Source organism: Mytilus galloprovincialis, chromosome 10 (genome assembly GCF_965363235.1).
Source record: "Mytilus galloprovincialis chromosome 10, xbMytGall1.hap1.1, whole genome shotgun sequence".
Taxonomy (NCBI): Eukaryota; Metazoa; Mollusca; class Bivalvia; order Mytilida; family Mytilidae; genus Mytilus; species Mytilus galloprovincialis.
This window is the reverse complement of record NC_134847.1, coordinates 55624038-55646000: the sequence shown is the minus strand read 5'-3', so window position 1 is coordinate 55646000 and position 21963 is coordinate 55624038. Positions and strand designations below refer to the sequence as shown.

Genomic DNA, 21963 nt, shown 5'->3' with positions numbered 1-21963 from the left:
TCTACCAGTTAACATTAAATACAGTCTGTAGTTTAAATTTTGAAAACATTTATTAGTTTCATTAACCATCCTTGATTTTTACCAAACTTGGACAAAAGCTTCTTACGATCAAAATATATCATCTGGAGAAAAATATTTTATTACATTTTTCAAATTTTTTTGGGGGCCTGTGGCTTACTGCAAAAGTAGACGGGGCACTAAGTTCCTCGGAACCCTTATTATTATTTTTTTGTTGATTTTAGAAATTAAAATATTTAATTTAAACAATGTTTCTGTAAATATGCCAAACAAATTTCAATTATGAGTGTTATATTCCTTTAAAACATGAATTGATTGGACAATATATATGTACATGTGATCATTCTAAAGTAATCAGATGAATGTCTGTTTTTAATAGCTTGTTTGGAAATTTTCAATATATACTTGATTGGAAATTTTCCTACAAATTTGGTTGGAAATTTTCATTCATACTTGTTTGGGGTATATATTTATGAGATTACGTTACGAACGCGACAGAGGCCAATCTTTAAGAAGTATAAACAGTTAAGGAACACTGCTCAAAAATGAAAATTGGAAATAGCGTAATATTTTTTTCTATATGTTATTTTTCAAATGGACTGCCGGTTCATAGAGGGACTCGTCAGACAAGCGTATTTGACTTAGACGTGAGTATCCATTTACTTGATAATCAAACATATTAAGTCTTTTCAATTCCGAAACTCCAACTTACAAATAACAATTCATCCATAAGATAACATGATAAAAACTTAAAATCATGTTAAAACAATACAACAAATTCAATTTCTTTAAAAAATGAAACAATTATTTCAACAAGAATATTATTAAAAAAATCATTTAAAATATTTAAGATGACATGTTTTCTTTGAATATCAGAAAATAAGTATATACATTCTATTTAAATAGGTATACATACTGGTTAAAATTCATTTTTTATAAGATTCTTGTGTGCTATTCTAGCATGACCAATACGGCATCTAGAAATAACACGATGATCTTTCCTGCTTATAAATTTTGATTAAATGTTTGCATTAAAGGTCTGAACGAGCCCAGTAGTGAACACTTCGGTGTTGACATGAATATCAATAATGTGGTCATTTTTTTTTTTTATAAATTTCCTGTTTACAAAACATTGAATTTTTCGAAAAACTAAGGATTTTCTTTTCCCAGGCATAGATTACCTTAGCCGTATTTGGCACAACTTTTTGGAATTTTGGATCTTTAATGCTCTTCAACTTTGCACTTGTTTGGATTTAAAGAGAAATGATGGTTTGAACCTGGCTTTATAAATATTTTGATATGAACGTCACTGATGACTCTTATGTAGACGTTTATAATCCTGGTACCTTCGATAACTATTTGCATAAAGTTGGTTTAATTTCATGCAATAAACTGTCGTTCCATTCAGCATTTTTCCATATATTTACAATATAAAACATTTTAAAGTCAGGATATGGTTTTTCACATTTAGATATTGGATCGTTCAGGACATTCTTGTTTTACAACTGTGTTTCCGTAAATGTCGGTATAACTTGTCACCCATAACAATATGTTTTTCTCATTATATACAGGACTTTTTTTAATTTAAGGGGTTTTAATTTTTTTTTGTATTGCTTGAAGACATAATAACATATCAGAATATCAGATACAATTTGAATTGTCGGAATAAGCAATAAACTGCAAGGCCAAAATTTACACCCTTTGACTTCTGCAGTAAAGATGGATGCAGTATAAGGTAGGTAAGCGGAGAGTTGCAGCTCCGTCACGAAGTCAGCCAAGACAGCAACATAGGACACTTTGTCTCCATTATTTGACCTCTCAGTATATATAGTAACAGATTTCAAATCAAAGGTACTGAAATGTGGTTATATGCCATTCATCCCGGTCAACTACTACATTGTAGAACAACCTAACGATTGAATTAACTGGTAAAAAACTATATCAATCAACAATGAATGCAATCGTTCAGTTCTGCAAGGTAGGGACTTACCTGAAAAAGGAGTAGACCAGTCACTTGTAAATAAAGCTATGTAATAAATTCATATGATGAAGACATAATCTTTCAATCAGTTTAATTGAAGTCTGAAGCTGGCATGTCAGTTAACTGCTAGTAATCTGTTGTTATTTATGTATTATTGTCATTTTGTTTATTTTCTTTGGTTACATCTTCTGACATCAGACTCGGACTTCTCTTGAACTGAATTTTAATGTGCGTATTGTTATGCGTTTACTTTTCTGCATTGGCTAGAGGTATAGGGGGAGGTTGAGATCTCATAAACATGTTTAACCCCGCCGAATTTTGCGCCTGTCCCAAACCAGGAACCTCTTGCCTTTGTTAGTCTTGTATTATTTTAACTTTTAGTTTCTTGTGTACAAGTTGGAGTTTATTAGTATGGCGTTCATTATCACTGAACTAGTATATATATTTGTTATGGGGTCAGCTGAAGGACACCTCCGGGTGCGGATTGTGCATTGAAGACCTGCTGGTGATCTTCTGCTGTTGTCTGCCCTATGGTCGGGTTGTTGTCTCATTTGCACATTCCCCATTTACATTCTCAATTTTATGATGGAACAGGGAAATATATTGCCCTGCAGCAGGCCAGAACAACTCCGCCAAGTATGATTGAAAAGATAATCAACATGCAGATAGTATCTCCACAATTAGGCATCGAAATTAACATTCCTACTGAACGTGAATGCGTATGTTTGAACCCCGAAAAACCAAACAGATGCCCCCATTGAGATGGATGGATGGATCGCTGTTCAAAGGGTTTTACTGTCGTTAACATGGAGAGTAAGTAAACTGTATGAGAACGTACTCTATTCTTACCCTGACTTTTTTTATCAATGAGATGTGACGTGAGATTGACTGATAAATATATAGATATAGGAAGACGTGGTGTGAGTGCCAATAAGACAACTCTCCATCCAAATAAAAATTAATAAAAGAAAACCATTATAGGTCAATGTACGGCCTTCAACACGGAGCCTTGGCTCACACCGAACAACAAGCTATAAAGGACCCCAAAATTATTAGTGTGAAACCATTCAAACGGGAAAACCAACAGTGTAATCTATATAAAAAAACATTTTATTCCTTTTGTTAGCTAAAACTCTATCTTTCTATTTCGATATTATACAGGATTATCTACAGACATTTGGGTATATGAATACTGATAAATCGGACAAGACAGTTTCCACTACCACCCGAGCTGAGGCGCTGAGGTAATGTATTATCTCAATTTCAATAAGCCAATCGTTAAAAGTAGGTTCTTTGTTATTTTGCACTACAGCAATTTATATAAGATTTTAATATGCGGAGATGATGTTATGAAATCGTGTCGGCAAATGTTTCGGCTAAACAAATAGACGAACCATTTAAATAGTCAAAACAATTTATACAAAATATATATACAAAAAAGTTTCTTTTCAAGCGATGTACAAAATTATATATTAAAAATAAAGTACGCAAAAAAAGTTTTAAACTGAGCAGCATTGTCTAGCGCTTTAATCCATCTTGGGACTTTTCAAGACTATGAACGTCGTTATGGGGAACAAATTAATATTTTGACGTTGTATGGAAAATATAACTATTATGACGCAACGTTATAACATCATTACTAACTGTGTATTAAAATAAACCACGCTTACTGACCCAAATATGAAGTATACACAGTCTCAATGTATAGGAGGTATTCTGTTTCAATCATACCCTTCATATTTCAATGCGAAATATCCTATAAAAGGGGAGTTAAAAACTATATTTTTAAAATATACCAATCTTTGTTAAATTCCACGAATAACTATATGTATCGTAACCTATGTGCCATCGCCATGTCGATAAACAATACAATTAAAAAACCTTAAAGAACCTAAAAATGGCTACTTTCGGTTTATTTAATGTCACTTAGCTTACGGTTTATATTTTCAAGGTCATATGTCAATTGACAGTTTGCTAAAGACTCAATGGCGTTATCATGTTATAAATTGGAGAAATCATTTTGATTAACCTCAAATTGAATGAACTTATGTACAATAATTCCTACAAGATGTCATTGGATTGTTTCAAACAAATGCAACATATCTCAATCACAACTAAGCAAACAGTTTGCACTAGTTATTTAATTTGTATCTTTTAAAGTGACAGTGGAGATCATGGAACAAGGGATGGTCCAAATTTAGAATATGACCTTGACCTTTGACCTAAGCCTCAATTTCATTTAAATGAACCAATGACATCAAATCACTATACCTTAAGTCTCTATTATTAACCATTCATGCTATACATTTTTGTATTCCTTATGTCAAACACAGGAGGGTTAAAAACTCTGATATGAAGTCTTCGTATCGCTTCCGTCAAAATTGTACAAAAACTCCTGGGGATATAGCAAGTGATTTGGTCAAATGTATTTGTTATCTCATTTATTGTTACGCAGGAGATCTCAAAACAAATAAAACAGTGTTTATGGAGATAACTCTGACAACGACAGGTCTTTTACTATACAGGGTCAGTCTCAAAAGCGTAATAACTGTTCGATATCAAATGCAAAAAAATCTAAGCAACATCGTACGGAACCAAACAACGGTGCATGTAACAAATTTGGTGAAATAAAGAAAAAATTAGAACAAAAACAATAGGTCTTTCCACATAATAGTGGAAAGACTTATAAATAGGAAACATATAATAACATATTTTTGAAAATTGTGGAGGACAAACAACATGTCCTGTCCCAAAGTACCTATTTAATACTCGAACTAAAACTAAAACTAACAAATTTCATTGACAAACCACTTTTTACTACATTCATAAATTCATCATAGTTACCACGGTTATAATTGTGTACACCACACGCGTACTTCATTCATGATAAGTTCAAAACAAAAAGGTTTTGTCAGATATAGCTAAGGTAAGTTATTCCTGATGTATTTCCTTAAAATATTTCCTAAAAATTCATACACTTTAAAGTATAGTTTTGCTGATTTGACATACCTGGAAACAAACCTGCCTCATTGTGTGCTTCCTTGAGCATTTATATATAGATGATATAATAATATACCCGATACTTTATCTGAAGACCCTCAAATACGAACGCTGTTTCCTATGATATTCTTTTATGATCTCTTATAGTACCACGTACATTTGAAACATATCATGCCATATGCTATTCTTATCCCCTACTTTGAATAAGTAGAAATATATTGTACCCAATAATATATTCTTCTACTGTTTCGGCATATATTGAAATTATCTTTAATCATGTTCAATTGCATTCTTCTCACGTATATGTTCATTTACTTCACATACGTAGGAAATAAACAATGCCATAAAGTGTCTTTAAACTTGACATAAACAGGAATATACTATAATATCTCCATTAAATGTATCAATGATAATATGTTTATCGCTATTTTACCTATGACGACGTTGTCAAGTTAATGTCAATTTCATTAGCAACGCCACGTTCCCCTTAGTTTCAAGCGATACTTTTCCATCTCAAGCGATTAACATGATATGAAAAAAGACAAAAGAAAACTGCACAAAATAGCGATAAAGTATCTAACAACAGTCCAATCTAATTGGCATACGTTGGATTAATCAATCATGTCGTATGGTATTATCTTACAATCCAAACTAATTGACATAAACGGTAATTAAAATTTCTACATAAAGTGCTAAAACTAACTTCAAACACTTTACATGTAAGATCGTGATTTTCACATGGCCAAGATACAATAAGTGAGTGGAGATAAATAAGTATCAATAAAGCATAATTTTCAAAAATGTTTTACCTTTGCTATTTGTTACATCCCATAAATGTACAACTCCGTTCACATTGTTTGACTCCGTTTGCTGAATTTACATTGTAAACGAAATAAAAATTATTGTTGTGATACTGACATATGTAAAGATTATTTTTGTAACTGTAAAACTCACTTAATAAATACAAGAATAACGATCATTCAAAATCAGATGCTTACTTTTTATTGGTATCATTTGTTTCTTCTCGAAACATTCCCTTGTTTATATAGCAGCAGTCTGACGTTGTTTTCTTGGAAAAAAACATGTACTCTAATTTCGGGTATTTAAATTAATTTAAAGACTATTTAACCTACACCTTTGCCCTCATTTATTTATTTTTTTGCCGTTATTCTATATATGTAGCATTATAAACATATTCAATATTCAAATGTTATTTATAACACTATTCTCTTTCATCTTTAATACACAATGCCTTAGGGCATTGTTCACTTCATTAGTGTTGTTATTAGGAGTTCACTTTTATAATTAATCAACAATGAAAAGTCATTCGTGTAATGCATTGCATAGTGAATGGAAAGCCATGTTCTATGAAAATAAGAAGGATCGACTAACTAGACAAAGTAATGCCCACGCACTTAACTCTGAAGTAACTGTATTATGACAAAGTCAATGTACTGTAGGAATTTCTTTGAGATACTATTGTGTCTGGGAGACACAATTGATGCCGCGCTGATGCAAAGGGTTATTCTAAAACTCACAAAGTTTAGCATTTGATCGCGCTCCTCTTATGCAAGTAAATACTCCGAAAAATGACAAAGTTCAACTATCCCCAAAAAGAGCTAGTATTGATAAATATTAAAACCTTGACCACATGCACACCTTGTGACTATATGTGTGAACAGCCAGCAAAGTATAAACTTCTTAGATTTAAACTGTAAGAGGAGTTATGCAGATAGGTGAATAATTGTGCACTTTGTGTTAAAAGCATAAAATTTGGTAGAATCATAGTTTGAACCGTTCTAAACAAAATTAGATATGGAGGCAAGATTGATTTTGTTCACTTCTGGTTTTATCATCAAAATGGCGGACATGCATTTGATAACTGATTAATGGTTATTTAATTCTCACAACTGGTAGTCAAAGTTTGCTGTGTAGACTACAATATTATTGTGTATTCATGGTTTGAAATAATGTATCATTTCTTTGAAACCCTCAGGGTGTTTTATTCAGAATTTTGTCACTTCCGGTAAAAAATATCACATGAAAACGTAATTTAGAGACGAAATACATATGTTTAATAAGACCTGTTGGTGACCTTCTGCTGTTGTCTGTTTTATGGTCGGGTTTTGTCTTTTTGACACATTCCCCATTTCCATTCTCAATTTTATTTTATTTATTAATGAAAATAAGCAATGTTGTCAAAAAAAAGGTTTAATATCATTGACCTTCTCTGATATATTTGTTCGATCATACATCAGAATAACGAATCGTTCGATTAATTGTGTAATAGTGGTTCCGACATTCAGAGTACTCGCCAGGGCTGCGATTAATATCGTAGCGGCTACATAGGGCTACGTAGATTATGACTATTGAACGTGAAGCTATCCTAGCTGCTACATAAATATTGATAGCAGCTAGCACACTACTAGTTCTGTAGACAAACATGTACGTAGCACTACGTAGGCTAGCTGCTACGATATTGAACGCAATCCTGGTCTCTTATAACGATGAATGCTCTTGTGACACCATTAAATGATATCCATGTATCCCATGCTGTTTTTTTTCTTAATCAGCGATCGATGCCACAGTGTCGAATTCAATGAAGGTATGGAAAAGAGGCAATGCATATATGCGTTTTCTTGTCCTAAAAAAATAGCAAGCTCATGAAATGCATCCGAAGTGTTTTCCAGTCCTTAAACTCATAAATATCAGCTGCATTTGTGACATGAAAGCAGGACACAACAAGTACTACTACATCGGTATCAACTGTAGCAATAATTTTCTTCCCGAAAATGTGTTCATCCATCAGTTTATAATTTGACAGAAATAGAATAAACTCTGTTTTGTTTTTATCTACACCTGAGAAACTCTATCAATTTCGTGGTTAGCATGTTTGCCTTTGATAACGTCTCTTTGTATCGTCAATCGTTATATAGTCTACAATAGTTACATCCTGTCAATGTTTCGAAAGACTTTATATTAAACTAAATTAGACTAAATGCTGGTGGATGGGTGTGATTTTTTTGTTTAAAGGACTCGTCTAAGTTTCCTCTTAGATAAACTTTTCATACTGGTACTGTCCATCTATTTCTGTTCAACGAACGACGAATAGTATCAACAACTGCTGAGGGAGCTATATATTTAATTGGTATACAGAACAAGCAGTTCGTTGCTGTCTTCAAGAAATTGATTTCCTAACTCTTCTATTACAGAAGCTACATTATGGATAAACAGTTTTGAGCACTTAGTTTCTGTTCATGGTCAGTTGTGTCCTCTTCATCAAGAAATCGATATATGACTGTCCCTCTGGTATCTTTCGCCCCTCTTCTCAAACTCTTTAACACGTCTTGCAATTTCTTGTCAAGCTATCATCCATCTTCGCAGGGCTTATGGGTTTTCTGTTAAAAGTGCCTATGATATATATGAAATATGACTTAACAACATGTTTATTTCATGTTGTTTGTCTGATAGTCAATCATTATTTCTAAGTGCATATGAAAGAGGTTTCTTTAGATGCATGATGACGGATCTTTGGAGAGTAAACGTTAAGGATTCGTTTGTAGCTGTTGAATATTAACATCTAAGCAATCGTTAGTGTTTTCTGCTAATAAGTACCCGGTTGTTATAGCTTGTCCATACAACAACAAACTAACAAGAGTTACGAGAGATCTTGGGACATAATTCTCCTCACAGTGCACTGGAAAACTACTGTCAAACCTAAATGTAACAATAAACATGTCGCTGCGAATAATTGTTTCTGCTTTATAAATCTGCATTTAGTTTGAGTCAAAGTCATCGTCACCTCCTTTCTGAAACGAGGGTCCTATATCATCTTTGAAAGCACGTAAAAGCTCTCTCACAGGCAAACAACCCATAAATGTAAAATGAAAGAATTCTACTCTTTCATCTTGTACTATGAACTCTGTCTTCAATGTCAACACCTAGATTCCTTATTCGCCAAGGCATCTTGAATAATGGTGCTAAATCTTCTTCGGTTATGGAATCTTCAATGTAGCTGATGAATTCAGCTAATGCGATTCCATGGCTTATTCGTGTGTCTCTTCCTTATTCAGTCTCATCTTCACTAGAGACTTTTGGTGCCTGCCGATTAAGTTTAGCAAGTTATTGGACATGATATTTCGTTTCTTGTACAATAAGGTCCCAATCACTGATATTCTCTAATAAAGTTGTGTACGGAAGCTTTAGTACACATCGACGAAAAGGGATTTCAACATTACTTGTTGTTTCTTCGTGGAGGTTTTCACCTGGTTTATACGAACATTAAAAGTAACATACACATTCTTTCATTGCTAATTTTCATGATAAGCTGGTTTGCAGCTGCGATTGCCTGTTTTTTTTTTACATATCATCTGTATCTTTTGATGTCTAATTTTAGTTCTGTGTTAAGATGGCAGGCCTTATGCCATGTGGCATTGTTTTTTTTTGCATGGTACAAGGAAGACCACTGCCATCATATTGTGTATACAGATTGGTCATAGACGGTTAACATCGAAGTTCTTTCCCGCCAAAGTAACATATCCGGCACCAATATTGATACACTTTGGAGGTGTAGAGCATTGCAGCTATTCGTCTGTCATATTTTGACAAATTATACATTTAACATTGAGAATGGAAATGGGGAAGATATCAAAGAGACAACAAACTGACTAAAGAGCAGACAACAGCTGATTGCACCAATGGTTGTTTAATGAAGCGAGGAATTCCCGCACCTGGAGGTGGTCCTCAGCTGGTCCCTATACAAAATTGTGTACTAGTTCAGTGAAAATGGATGTCACACTAAACTCCAAAACATAAAGATGAACTTAAATAAAGTCCAGCCAACCTCTACAACATTTGTGGAAGAACTACCTGGTCTTTGATCATCTGATGTCTCAATAAGTTTAAATCTTTGAGAGCTCATCTTTGAATTGTTATTTAGACTCTTGATTTATAAAGTGTATGTCTATCTGCATTCAAATATAATAATGAAACAATATTGTTCACCATATGAATTGAATTTTAATGGTCTCCAAATAAATAAATAAATACATGATTCTATTACATCCTTCTTCTCACTTTTTGCAAATTAAAAGTCGACATTTTTCTTGAATTTTAACATGAAATTTTGACCGGAACTTGACCAAACGTCACCTAATTGCTGCTTGAAAAATACTGAAAACAAATTAATGTGATTCAGATCAATTAAACCATCAGGTCTTGTAGTTAAAACTAAAATAAATGAGAGAGAATTAAGAAAAGTTGAAATTTTAACATGCATCCGCCATTTTGGATTTTACCAGAAGTTAACTATATTTCCAACTTGCCTCCATATCTTAAATTAAAGAGTGTAAATAAAAGTATGTTTCAGCAAAATTTGGTGCTTTTAACACGAAGTGCACAATTTCTTCATATATTGCACCTATCTGCTGGACTAATAACTATATAACCATAATAGGCATACGAACAGGGATAAAAAGATAAACCCCTAACTTTAAGTTGCAGGGGCATAAAAAAAATGTGTTTTTCTTTGAAAAAGAAGTTGTGAGTTTGTTTTTAGTTACTATCAAGGGAATGTAAACAAAAAAAATCTAGAGGCTCTGTGCATTTTAAAGTATTCCACATTCCAAGCTAAAAGACAAATTGAAAGAGTTGGTATTGCTTTGTTTAATAAAAAAGAATGGCCAACGTAGAAACAAGTATCTTGTCTTAGGGAGGGATAACTTCTTCTTTGTTAAGAATCACTCTGATTCAAACAAAAAATTCTCCGAAACTGACATTATCAAGATGCTTGATTTCTTGATTGACAACATATTTGTTACGTTCGGAGGACGTGTTTTTCAACAGACTTTCGGCATTCCAATGGGAACAAATTGTGTCCCTCTTTTTGTCGACTTGTTACTTTATTATTATGAGGCTGACTTTATACAGGAACTTCTCATGAAGAAAGATAAGAAGTTAGCAATATCCTTTAACTCTACTTTACGCTATATAGATGACGTTCTTTCACTAAATAATTTAAAATTTGGTGACCATATTGAACGCATCTATCCAATCGAACTAGAGATAAAAGATAAAACAGATACTTACATCTACAAATTGACAATGAGGTTCGATTGAAAACAAAACTTTACGACAAAAGAGATGATTTCAGCTTCCCAATTGTGAACTTTCCATTTCTAAGTAGCAACATTCCAGCAGCACCTGCATACGGTGTATATATCTCCCAATTGATACGATATTCCCGTGCTTGCATTTCCTATCATCATTTTCTTGATAGAGAGTTGCTGCTCACAAGAAAGCTATTAAACCAAGAGTTCCAAATGGTGAAGTTGAAATCATCACTTCGTAAATTTTACGGACGCCATCACGAGTTGGTTGACCTTTATGGAATAGCCGTTTCACAAATGATATCGGATATTTTTCTTACGTCGTAACTACAACCCCCCTTCCCTTTTCATGAATGTGACTTACCGATTTAGACTATTTACCGGATTTGTAATAACATGAGCAACACAACGGGTGCCGCATATGGAGCAGGATCTGCTTACCCTTCCGTAGCACCTAAGATCATCCCTAGTTTTTTAGTGTTTTAATGTTGTTTCATATGTACTATTGTTTGTCTGTTTGTCTTTTTTATAATTTTTAGCCATGGCAATGTCAGTTTATTTTCGTTTTATGAGTTTCATTGTCCCTCTGGTATCTTTCGTCCCTCTTTTAAACAAAGGACGAAATGTATTCATGACAAAATTGTGTCATGGTGATGGTGATGTGTTTATAGATCTTATTTGACTGAATATTCTTGCTGCTTACAATTATCTCTTTGATATATCAACTACGCCCAGTAGTTATAGTGGCCAGGTGAGCTAAAATTTAACCATACATATCTTTCACAATATGGCACTAAAAATACTTAAGATAGATGTATAGGTTAATAATTTCTTTAAACGATAAAATGTGTTTAACATCATGCAATTTTCTGTAAGAGCCAGACATACATTGCCACGCAACAACATACATTTATGTTAATAAATAGAAAAAATCAATTTGTACTTTATGTTAATTCAAAAGATATTTTTTTTTTTTTATCATTTTCTTCCCTTTTTAAAGGTCGTGTATAGCGATTTTAAGCAAACAAATACGATTTAAAACCTCGTGTTCCAAAATTAATACTAATTTGAAAATATTGCCAAAAGTGACCACAAGAATAGGCCTGACACTAACAAAAAAACCAAATTGTATTAGCCAAAATTAGAATTCTACGAACCACAACTCATCAAGACTTGTCAGTATTTGGCATGCACATGGATTAAAACAATGACAATTTCTATTAAAGTCAAACAGGAAGTAATAGAAACAAAAGGAAAAGGTACGATAAACATCGAAAAACACCCAAACTTGATGCACATGGATAAATTCTTTACATTTTATTATCAGTGTTAAAAAGCAGTCAATTAAAAACAAGCGCGTTTTTGTTAATACAAATATATGCTTTTTAATTACCATTAAAAAAAGAAAATGAAAACAATGACAATTTCTATTGAAGTAAAACAGGAAGTAATAGAAACAAAGGAAAAGGTACGATAAACATCAGAAAAAAACCCCAACTTGATCCTAAAGTTAAAGAAGACGTGCCAATATTTATAATATTTTTTGTTTTACATTTTTGTAACAGCACTGGCTATGGTTACATTGACATAAAACAATTGCAAATTTCTCTTTTAAAGTTCGTGCATAGCTGTTGTAAGCAATAACAATACGATTTAAAAAAAACGTGTTCCAAAATTGATACGGATTTGAAAATATTGCAAAACAGGAACACTAGAATAAAGGCCTGCCACTAAGAAATAAAGCAAAATTGTATTTGACAAAATTAGATTTCTACAAACCACAACTCATCAAGACTTGTCAGTATTTGGCATGCACATGAATAAATTCTTTACATTTTATTATCAGTGTTAAAAAGCAGTCAATTACAAACAAGTGCATTATTGTAAATACAAGTATATGCTTTCCAATTACCATTAAAAAAAGAAAAATGAAAACAATGACAATTTCTATTGAAGTAAAACAGGAAGTAATAGAAACAAAGGAAAAGGTACGATAAACATCAGGAAAAAAACCCCAACTTGATCCTAAAGTTATAGTAATAACTGAAGACATGCCAATAATTATAGTAGATAAGCATATACTTGTTTATTCAACAATGCGCTTGTTTTTAGTGGCTGCTTTTTGGCACTGATAATAAAATGTACATTTAACATTTAAAAGGGAAAATGAAAACACTGACACTGTCTATTGAAGTAAAACAGGTAGAAATAGAAACCAAAGGGAAGGGTACGATAAACATCAGAAAAAGACCCCCTACTTGATCCTTAAGTTGTAGATAACGTGCCAATAATTATAATATAAATTTTTGAACATTTTTTAAAGGCACTGGCTACGGTTACATTTACACACTTTTAGCAAAATGGTGCATAAATCCTATTTCATGCTTTATTGAAGTAAAATGATTAGAATTCAAATGCACAGTTTTAAAACATATTGCATGTTTATGCATCGATTTAATTCAAGCGCACAGTTATACAATTATTTTCATAATCTTGCACAATTTCATTCATTTTATTGGTAGAATTTTTATTCCCCGAGGGTACCAGCCCAGTAGTCAGCATTTAAGTGCTGACATGAATTATCATTGATATGGTCACAATTATAAATTAACTGTTTCCAACACTTTTAATTATTGAAATACTAATTTAAAGGTTTTTCTACCTGAGAAATAGATTCCCTTAGTTGTAGTTGGCAAAACTTTTAGAAATTTTGGTCCTTAATGCTCTTCAACTTCGTACCTTATTTGGCCTTTTTAACATTTGTTTTATTTGACCGTCACTGATGAGTCTTTTGTAGACGAAGCGCGTCTACACAAATGCAAAATGTCAAGCCTGGTATCTTAAATGAGTTTATGTGTATGTATTATCTTTCATTTTTGCAGGTGTGATTTGTATATGCGACTTTTTGTGTTTCTTTTGATCTTATAATGTGACTCTGTACTTTAAAATATCCTGTCAGTATGTCATTGTTCTATAATATGTCATTATGTTATCTTTCTATTATAAATTAGAAAATACGTTTAACCACAAACGTCAAAATTATTCAATCGCGTAGTGAAATGAACCATTGTGGGTTCTTATAAATTCTATAGAACTTTTGGACTTTTTTAAATCTCGCTCAGTCTATTTCTGAAATTAATTCTTACATACTTTTGATTTGTTAATCCTGTATGCTAACATTGCCCATGTGAAATTTTAAAATCTATAATACTAAAATTACGAGGTCCAATTTGTCAGCCGTCATCACGTAAAAACGACGAATCAAAGAATTCAACTTTATATACAACTAATATAGTACAAAGGTGTAGATTTAAAATTACACCACTCCAGGCCCTTTTGTTTTCCACGTAATTAATATCGCCAATAATTAGGAAGTTCCGGGTGGAGTCCGATATCGATACCAATAGTATAATCACCTGTTACCTATTACCTTTTCTGTACGTTCCGCATCTGACAGGCGCACCACCAAACGATTTATTCAGGATTAATATGCTATATAAACTGGTCATACATGTAATCACAGGGTTGACACTACTAAATTGTCAAATTGTTACCTATTGTAGTATTTTAATCCGTAAGACTTTCTAAGATAACAATACGAATACTAAAAATCTGGACTAAAAATAAGTTTCAATTTGTTAGCGGGCATGACGTAAAACAGCGAATCAAAGAATTCAACTTTATTTATAACTAATATAGGACAATGCTGTTGATTAAAAAATACTCCATTCCAGGACCTTTTGTTTTACAAATATTTAATATTACCAATAATTGATAAGTTCCAGTTCGATGGGTTCAAACAGAAAGATTTGAAAGCAGAGAAAATTGTGTATCTTATAATCGGCATGACTTTATCAGATGACAGTACTAATACTAAGATAAGGCTTGCGCATAGTTATATTCTTTAATTCAGTCACAGACCCGCGATATCACGGGTGTGTTCTAGTTATTTATATAAACATTGAACGACAAAAATATGTGACGTATAAAATTTTCTGACGTCATGCAGCGATGTGAAGCAATGTATTTCCTTTTAAAATTTTAACACGATGATGACTGCTGTACCCATATTTAGACTATTTTATTTATTATGTCTGTTTAGTTCACGCATTATTGTAAATATAACGGAATTTGATGAGACTGTCGTACAAAGTGAGAGGTTTAGCGCTATAAAACCAGGTTTAATAACTATTTTCTATATTTGAAAATGCCTGTACCAACAGTGTTTGTCCATTCGTTTTTGATGTGTTTTGTCATTTGATTTTGCCATGTGATTAGGGACTTTCCGAATTGATTTTCCTCTGAGTTCAGTATTTTTGTGATTTTACTTTTTTTATTTGTTCAAAAAGAACTGTGCCAGTTTTCAGATTATATGAAAACTAAAACAATGCATGCCCAGTTAAGAAACACTTCAGTTAAACTGGGCATTCCGCAAATATCAAAGCATATACAGTTTTAAAATTGTATGACAAACCTGGTGCCATTACTTTACGATTGTTTAATGATCAAGGCTTCATCACTTTACATACATATAAGATATGATCACTTATACACCTGGGAAATTGTGCATGATGAACAGATCTTAAAAAAAAACAACCAATACATGCCCAGTTCAACAATCAATTGTAAAATTGGGCGTGCTCAGTTCTACAAAATCATGCGACAAAACAATACAATGGCTGAGAAAAAATGTTTAAACGTCTGTTTAAACATATTTCAGTCCTATCTAACTCTTATTTAAAAAAGAAACACCAGCTACAAGATACATACAAACATCTGAAGTATGATTTATTTGTTCAACCATTTATTATAGTTACCAGGTTTATAATTTAATACGCCTGGATCGTGTTTCGTCTACATGAGACTTATCACTGACGCTCATATCAAAATAGTTACAAAGCCAAACAAGTACAAAGTTGAAGAGATTTGAGGACTCAAAACTCCAAAAGGTTGTGCCAAATACGGCTTAGGTAATCAATGCCTTTGAAAGCAAAATCCCGGCTTAGTATTTCGAAAAATTCAATAATTTGTAAACAGGAAATATAAAAACAAATGACCATATAATTGATATTCATGTCAACACCGAAGTGCTGACTACTGGGCTGGTGATCCCTTGGGAACGAAACGTCCACAAGAAGTGGCATGGACCACGACAAAAGTGAAATAGTAATATAATAATTCGCTTTTATCAATTATAATTAAATAAAAATTCCTAAGACGTCACAGATTTCACACATGTTGAAGTTATGCTTCTACAATTTTTATTTATATATCTATTGCTTGTAATTAACTCCTCCTATAGTATTCTTTTCGGATTCCTTTAACACGCTACATTGAATATTAACAAATAGTGCAACCAAGCTTTTTCAGATATTGACCCCTTATTTATTTTATATTTAGGGAATTCCAAAGATACAACAGCTTAAACATAACGGGTACGCTGGATAATACAACACTCAAGTTGATAAATACACCCCGCTGCGGACTTCCAGATGATAAGATACCAAAGGGTACTTATGCATTAGGTATGTTTGTGAATGATCATTATCAGCATCTCTGTGTTATGTCCCATTTTACATATCAGTTTCAATCATGTAGCGAGGATTCAGGTCAAGAGACGATATCGTTACTGATAAACGGACTGTTGAGTTATAATCTTTCATAATATGCATGCATATGTGTGTACAAGATATGTAGATGTGCAATATAAAATGAACGAACAACAACCCAGCGGCACAAGAATTTCAATAATCATAAACTAGTGCATTCAATTTAAATCATTGTATTCAAGGGAAAAAACTGTTTTTAATGAAAAACATTGAAAAATCAAGTATAACAAACATATCAAATGCAGTATGCGTAAACATGAAGGAATATCAGTGTATATCCTTTGAAAATTTGACCAGTATAGTTAACATTTTGTATGGGAATGTGAAAATGATACAAGCAGTTGCATGCATGAATTAGTGCTGTCTATTTTCTCGTTCTAAAGTGAATAGTATTTTTGGGTCAAACACACAAAACAATTGCTGGATTCCACACAAGAACGGTGGTTAGGACTGTATCATCAGTAGATTGGCTTTTAAAAATACTATACATATTTGTTGAATTGTGATGATGACAATTAAATCTTTCTTATTGAAGGTACAAAATGGAGCAAAAAGTCTCTTACGTACCGAATTACTGGAGAAACAGATGATTTATCTTCAGCTCCAATCAGGTATAATTGTCTAACTGATAGATCAAACTCAAACGATTCAATTTTATGATGCTACATGTAGCTTGGTCTAGATTGGACTCTCGACATATTGAGTTGAATTCATACAGATATCTGTTTTTTTTTTAAATTTTGATAGTATAACATGTATAAGGAAATGATGAATTTCAAATGGCAATATTTCAACGTGTAAAGTATATCGTCGCTGGGCTTCTAAAATGCTGTAAATTACAAATTGTTCAAGAAAAAAATATCTCACAAACAGGCTTTGAAAATTTTGGCAAAATGCATGCTTCCAAAATGTCGTATGTGAACTTGAACATTTTTGTAAATAGCAGTGAAATAAAAACTTTGACATTTATGGATTATCTAAGAACTTAAATTGTTTTCACAGAAATAAAGAAATGAACAATCATTTTTTTCCCAAAGCCATTCTACAACGATTTTCAAGTTATCGTACAATATTTTGGAAGCAAACTTTACAAACAACTGACATTGGCAGTTTTGTAATATGTCTTATTTCACACATTTTGATTGGTCTAACTATATTCTATTTTGTAATACCAAAGATTTCCTCCCGCCCAGACCATTGGTGTCAAAAAGTATTTTTAGCCAAAATAGGCATATACGACATTTTAGAAGCCCAGCGACGATATGCAAAACTTTCAAAGTGAATGAACCATGACTGAATGTGCATTGTCAAATAACCTCTATGGAAATGAAAAATGCCAATGCTTATAAAACTGTATATCAAATACCATTCACTAATTAATCCATATAAAGTAGGCAAAAGTTTCAAAACCAGTAGACCATGACTGAGGGACTGGGCCAAATCAGCGAATTTCCATAAAGATGAAATGTTCTAATGGTAACATAACTGCATACCAAATATCATGGACTTTACTTTAGTCAAATTTTTTTGTTTTTAACGCAACTTTCAACAACATTGTTCTATTTCGTGGTGGTCAGGTTTTTTTGGTGGAGGAAGCTGAAGTGCCTGGAGAAAACCAAACACCTTTCGCAGAAAACTGACAATCCTAGTCAATTAAGTAACCCTTTACAACAAATCTACAAAACGATAATTTACAGCAAATTTTCAGACAGATGATTTATTGTCACTTAAAATTTGTTTTAGTGGCAATTACTCTCATTTCTGATTAATGCACCGAATCCTTATCGAGAGATTGGTAATTTTAACATTTACCTTTAATCAAGCAACATCAAGTTATCTCGGTGAATAGATTGTTTGATTATTTCAGCTTCTATCTTATCATAATATTAACCGTAAAATGCATCTCAAAATAAATAGATTATTTCATAATCAGGATAATATATTTCAATATAACCCTTCTCCCTAGCATTTAGCACAATAAGATTTCATTTAAGGAGAAACAAGAGCTTGAAAAACAGTTTAGTATAAAATAATTTATGACACAGGAAGTTTGAAGAAAAATATTTTTTAGGTCTGAGATCGCAAGAGCATTCAAATTCTGGACAGATGTAGCAGATATTGAGATTACCGAAACGTCTTGTTCCACCAGTGATATTGTCATATCGTTTGAAACTTGGGATCACAATGATGGAAATCCTTTTGATGGAGAAGGTAATATTTGCACTACATATTCTAGATACTGTGAAGCGGAGAATTTCCAATAGGAGTTAACTATAAAATTTAATATATCTACAAGGATGACCATAATCAGTGGCTAACAAAACGCAACAAATAAAAACTCACTAAAATGTCACAGTAGACAATTGAAAAAGTAAAATATTTATTCTGCAAACAAATGCCTATTATATTTCTTGACATCTTCAATTGAAAAAGATTCCCTAATATTTTTATTCATCAATGCAGAAATCGGATTTTTTTTTATATGATCGTCCTTTACTTAAAATCTAAACATGTTAAATAAGACATCTAATAGAAAATGATGAAGAATTTTCAACTTAATTCCTAAATGGAAATAAGGATTTTATCTGTATTTCCTTCTGAAACATTTATTTTCAGACAAACAACAATACTTCCTTACAAACGATGAATTGTTAGTGCCATAACACTTGTTACATGTTGTCCAGTTAGTAGTTACGCAAACATTGTGTGACCTTTTGAAATGTCATAGATACAATATTTTCACTTTTTCTGCTTTCTTGTAACCAATAAAATTTTTGGAAAACGTCATCAATTTTACAAATGAAGCAATTGTATGAAGTTATGTTTTCTCTTTTATCATCTGTGAGAACATTACGAAAATGACAGGGAGTATATTTCAGGTGGAGTTTTAGCTCATGCGTTCTACCCACCAGGTGGAATGTGTCATTTTGATGACAGTGAAACATGGGTGATAAATAGAGCAGGATATGACTTGTTCATTATTGGTGCTCATGAAGTAGGACATCTGTTAGGACTTCGCCATACTGATGATACGTCAGCTTTGATGTATCCATATTACCCTGGTTATACAGCGGGTTATACAATTCAAGCATATGATAGAGCTGCAATCATTGCTCACTATGGTAATGTATCAATTATATTTGTAACAACTAATGATTTATCGGTTGATAAACGTCATCTATTTCTTTAAAAAAAAACTATTTTTTTCATATTGTTTTTCTTTAATTAAGTTCCGAAGGTATGTTTAATACAATAATATGCCTGATTATGTAAAAACTTGCCACTAGAAGCAGCAAAATTCGTCACATGATGTACCAAGATAACATTAAGACAGTTGCAATTAAACCTAGGCACTAGAAGAGAACAATTATGTTTGGAGGATTTGAGCCTCAAGAGTACTTTTCAAAGGGGCCATATATCAAAATTAATCAAATTGAAAAGGCACATGCTTCTGTGGTCACGAAGAAACTACCTGTCATTACGTCCTCAAAATTTTCGTTATTTGTAGCCAGAATCTTTTATATTCATTCCTTTTAAATTTCAATTAATTAATGCAATTGAATTTTCATATACAAAATATATATTTACGTAACCAACACAAATTAACATATAAAACATATACATTCATTATTATTTCAGAAAGAAGGAAACAAATCAAATGAATTAAGATTCAATGTCCCTTAACAAATATATATATATATGCAACTGGAATAATAAAAAAACAATTTAGAATCTCATTTTATAATGTTTTACTATCAGACTATGGAGTAAGACAATTATCCGAATATCAATCTTTTTGTATTGTGCTGTATATTATGGTCGAAGTCCTATGTGCATGTTTTATTTACACTTAATAGAAAAGAAAAAGGAAACTGGCAACGTGTCAAAAAAGGTAAAAAAAAAAAAGAAACAGCCCAAAGCTACCAACGGGTTTTCAATGTAGCTAGAAAATCGCGCACATGCAGCTGAAGCTGGCCAGAAAACAATTAAGTATACTAATTCAGTGAAATGGATACAACACTTATAACTCCAAAACATACAAATGTACCACAATTTTGGGAAACAAGACTACCTAGAAAGACTGCAGGTTCCTGGCGATATTGGGTCACCTAGTGCAATAGTATGGGCAAACAGAGTAAAGCGAATAGGCACACAAATCTGTCAGGGTTAAACATGTTTTGTGAGATATCAACTCTACTGCTATAAATCTAGCCAATGTGGATTAAACTAACCCACAGTAAAACACAAATAAGTCCTCTTTAAAATGAACAACTTGAAATCTCTGTCCTTATGTACCTTATGTATTTTTTTGTACTGAATGTCTTATTGACAAAATCTATATGATATTGATTGTATCTTTGTGTATTGAACCAAGTGGGAGGGGTACGCAAAAATTTATTATGAAATGGTTTTTCATTTTTATATGTACTTTCATTCAATTTCAAACTTTCTTCTTATAGGCAGTGGAACTGGTACGACCTCTAAACAACTGCCTTGTTCAGCTTCACTAGTGATTAGAGGAAACATTTCCATTTTACTAAGCATGGTACCTATATTGTACTATTTTGACATTTTCATCATTTCATGAAATATTTGTCTCATAGGACCTATGTTAATTAACTATTGTGAATAAAAAAAATGTGTAGTACTTCTGATTTATGATACATTTGTTTTTTCTAATTTTGCTTCATTTTCACGTTTCCTGACCGGTGTGAGAAAATATTTCTCCTCACTAGTGAAAAATCTGTTCTCAGCATATGATTGGTTGAAATGTAATTGTGACGTTAAATTTTCTTGTTTTCTTCTGAATTTTCTTATTGTGACCATGTCTGATGACGTCATGAAAAAAGGTGACCATGCCTGATGACGTCACTTCAAATCTTTGAAAAGAATGGATAAAAACCATAAGAGAAACTGTTTCCACCACTGTAACTCGTGTATTACGATATTTCTCCACTCTCAACAGTTAAATTTTAATTATTTAAAAAGCTCGGCAAGCTTCGCTCTTTGAATATTAAAATTTAACTGTCTTGACTGTAAAAAATACACTTGTTGCAGTTATGGAAATTGATAACAGATAAATTGAGAGAGTGAGGCATATTGGTATAAAAGCTGAAGACAGAAAGTGTATAAGCTATGTTAAAATGCAGCTGTAGACGAACTACATTTTTTTCAAATGTCCTGCTCTAAAAGATACAAGATCTCAACATCTGTCTAATTAAAATTCTATTTTTAAATATGTTCAAAA

At 32.3% G+C, this 21963-nt stretch overlaps 1 protein-coding gene and 1 long non-coding RNA gene across 2 annotated transcripts; both read left to right on the top strand.

Moving 5' to 3' along the window:
* The first annotated feature begins 534 nt into the window (after window positions 1-534).
* LOC143049247 (uncharacterized) lies at window positions 535-16634 on the top strand. The gene is made up of 3 exons (XR_012970145.1): window positions 535-665; window positions 3161-3243; window positions 16507-16634. It is a non-coding gene; the product is annotated as an uncharacterized LOC143049247 (long non-coding RNA).
* Window positions 16635-16971: 337 nt separating this feature from the next.
* On the top strand, window positions 16972-21303 carry LOC143049530 (hatching enzyme-like). The gene is made up of 5 exons (XM_076223137.1): window positions 16972-16987; window positions 17251-17326; window positions 18787-18926; window positions 19595-19837; window positions 21176-21303. Exons 1-5 carry the CDS (start codon window positions 16972-16974, stop codon window positions 21301-21303), a joined length of 603 nt encoding a protein of 200 aa, XP_076079252.1.
* The last annotated feature ends 660 nt before the right edge of the window (window positions 21304-21963 follow it).

Bases quoted from the DNA above. Each gene is read 5' to 3' on its own strand.
- LOC143049530 (XM_076223137.1), top strand. The intron at 18,927-19,594 runs GTAATATTTGCA...AGTATATTTCAG, and splicing joins AAATCCTTTTGATGGAGAAG to GTGGAGTTTTAGCTCATGCG. The intron at 19,838-21,175 runs GTAATGTATCAA...TTCTTCTTATAG, and splicing joins TGCAATCATTGCTCACTATG to GCAGTGGAACTGGTACGACC.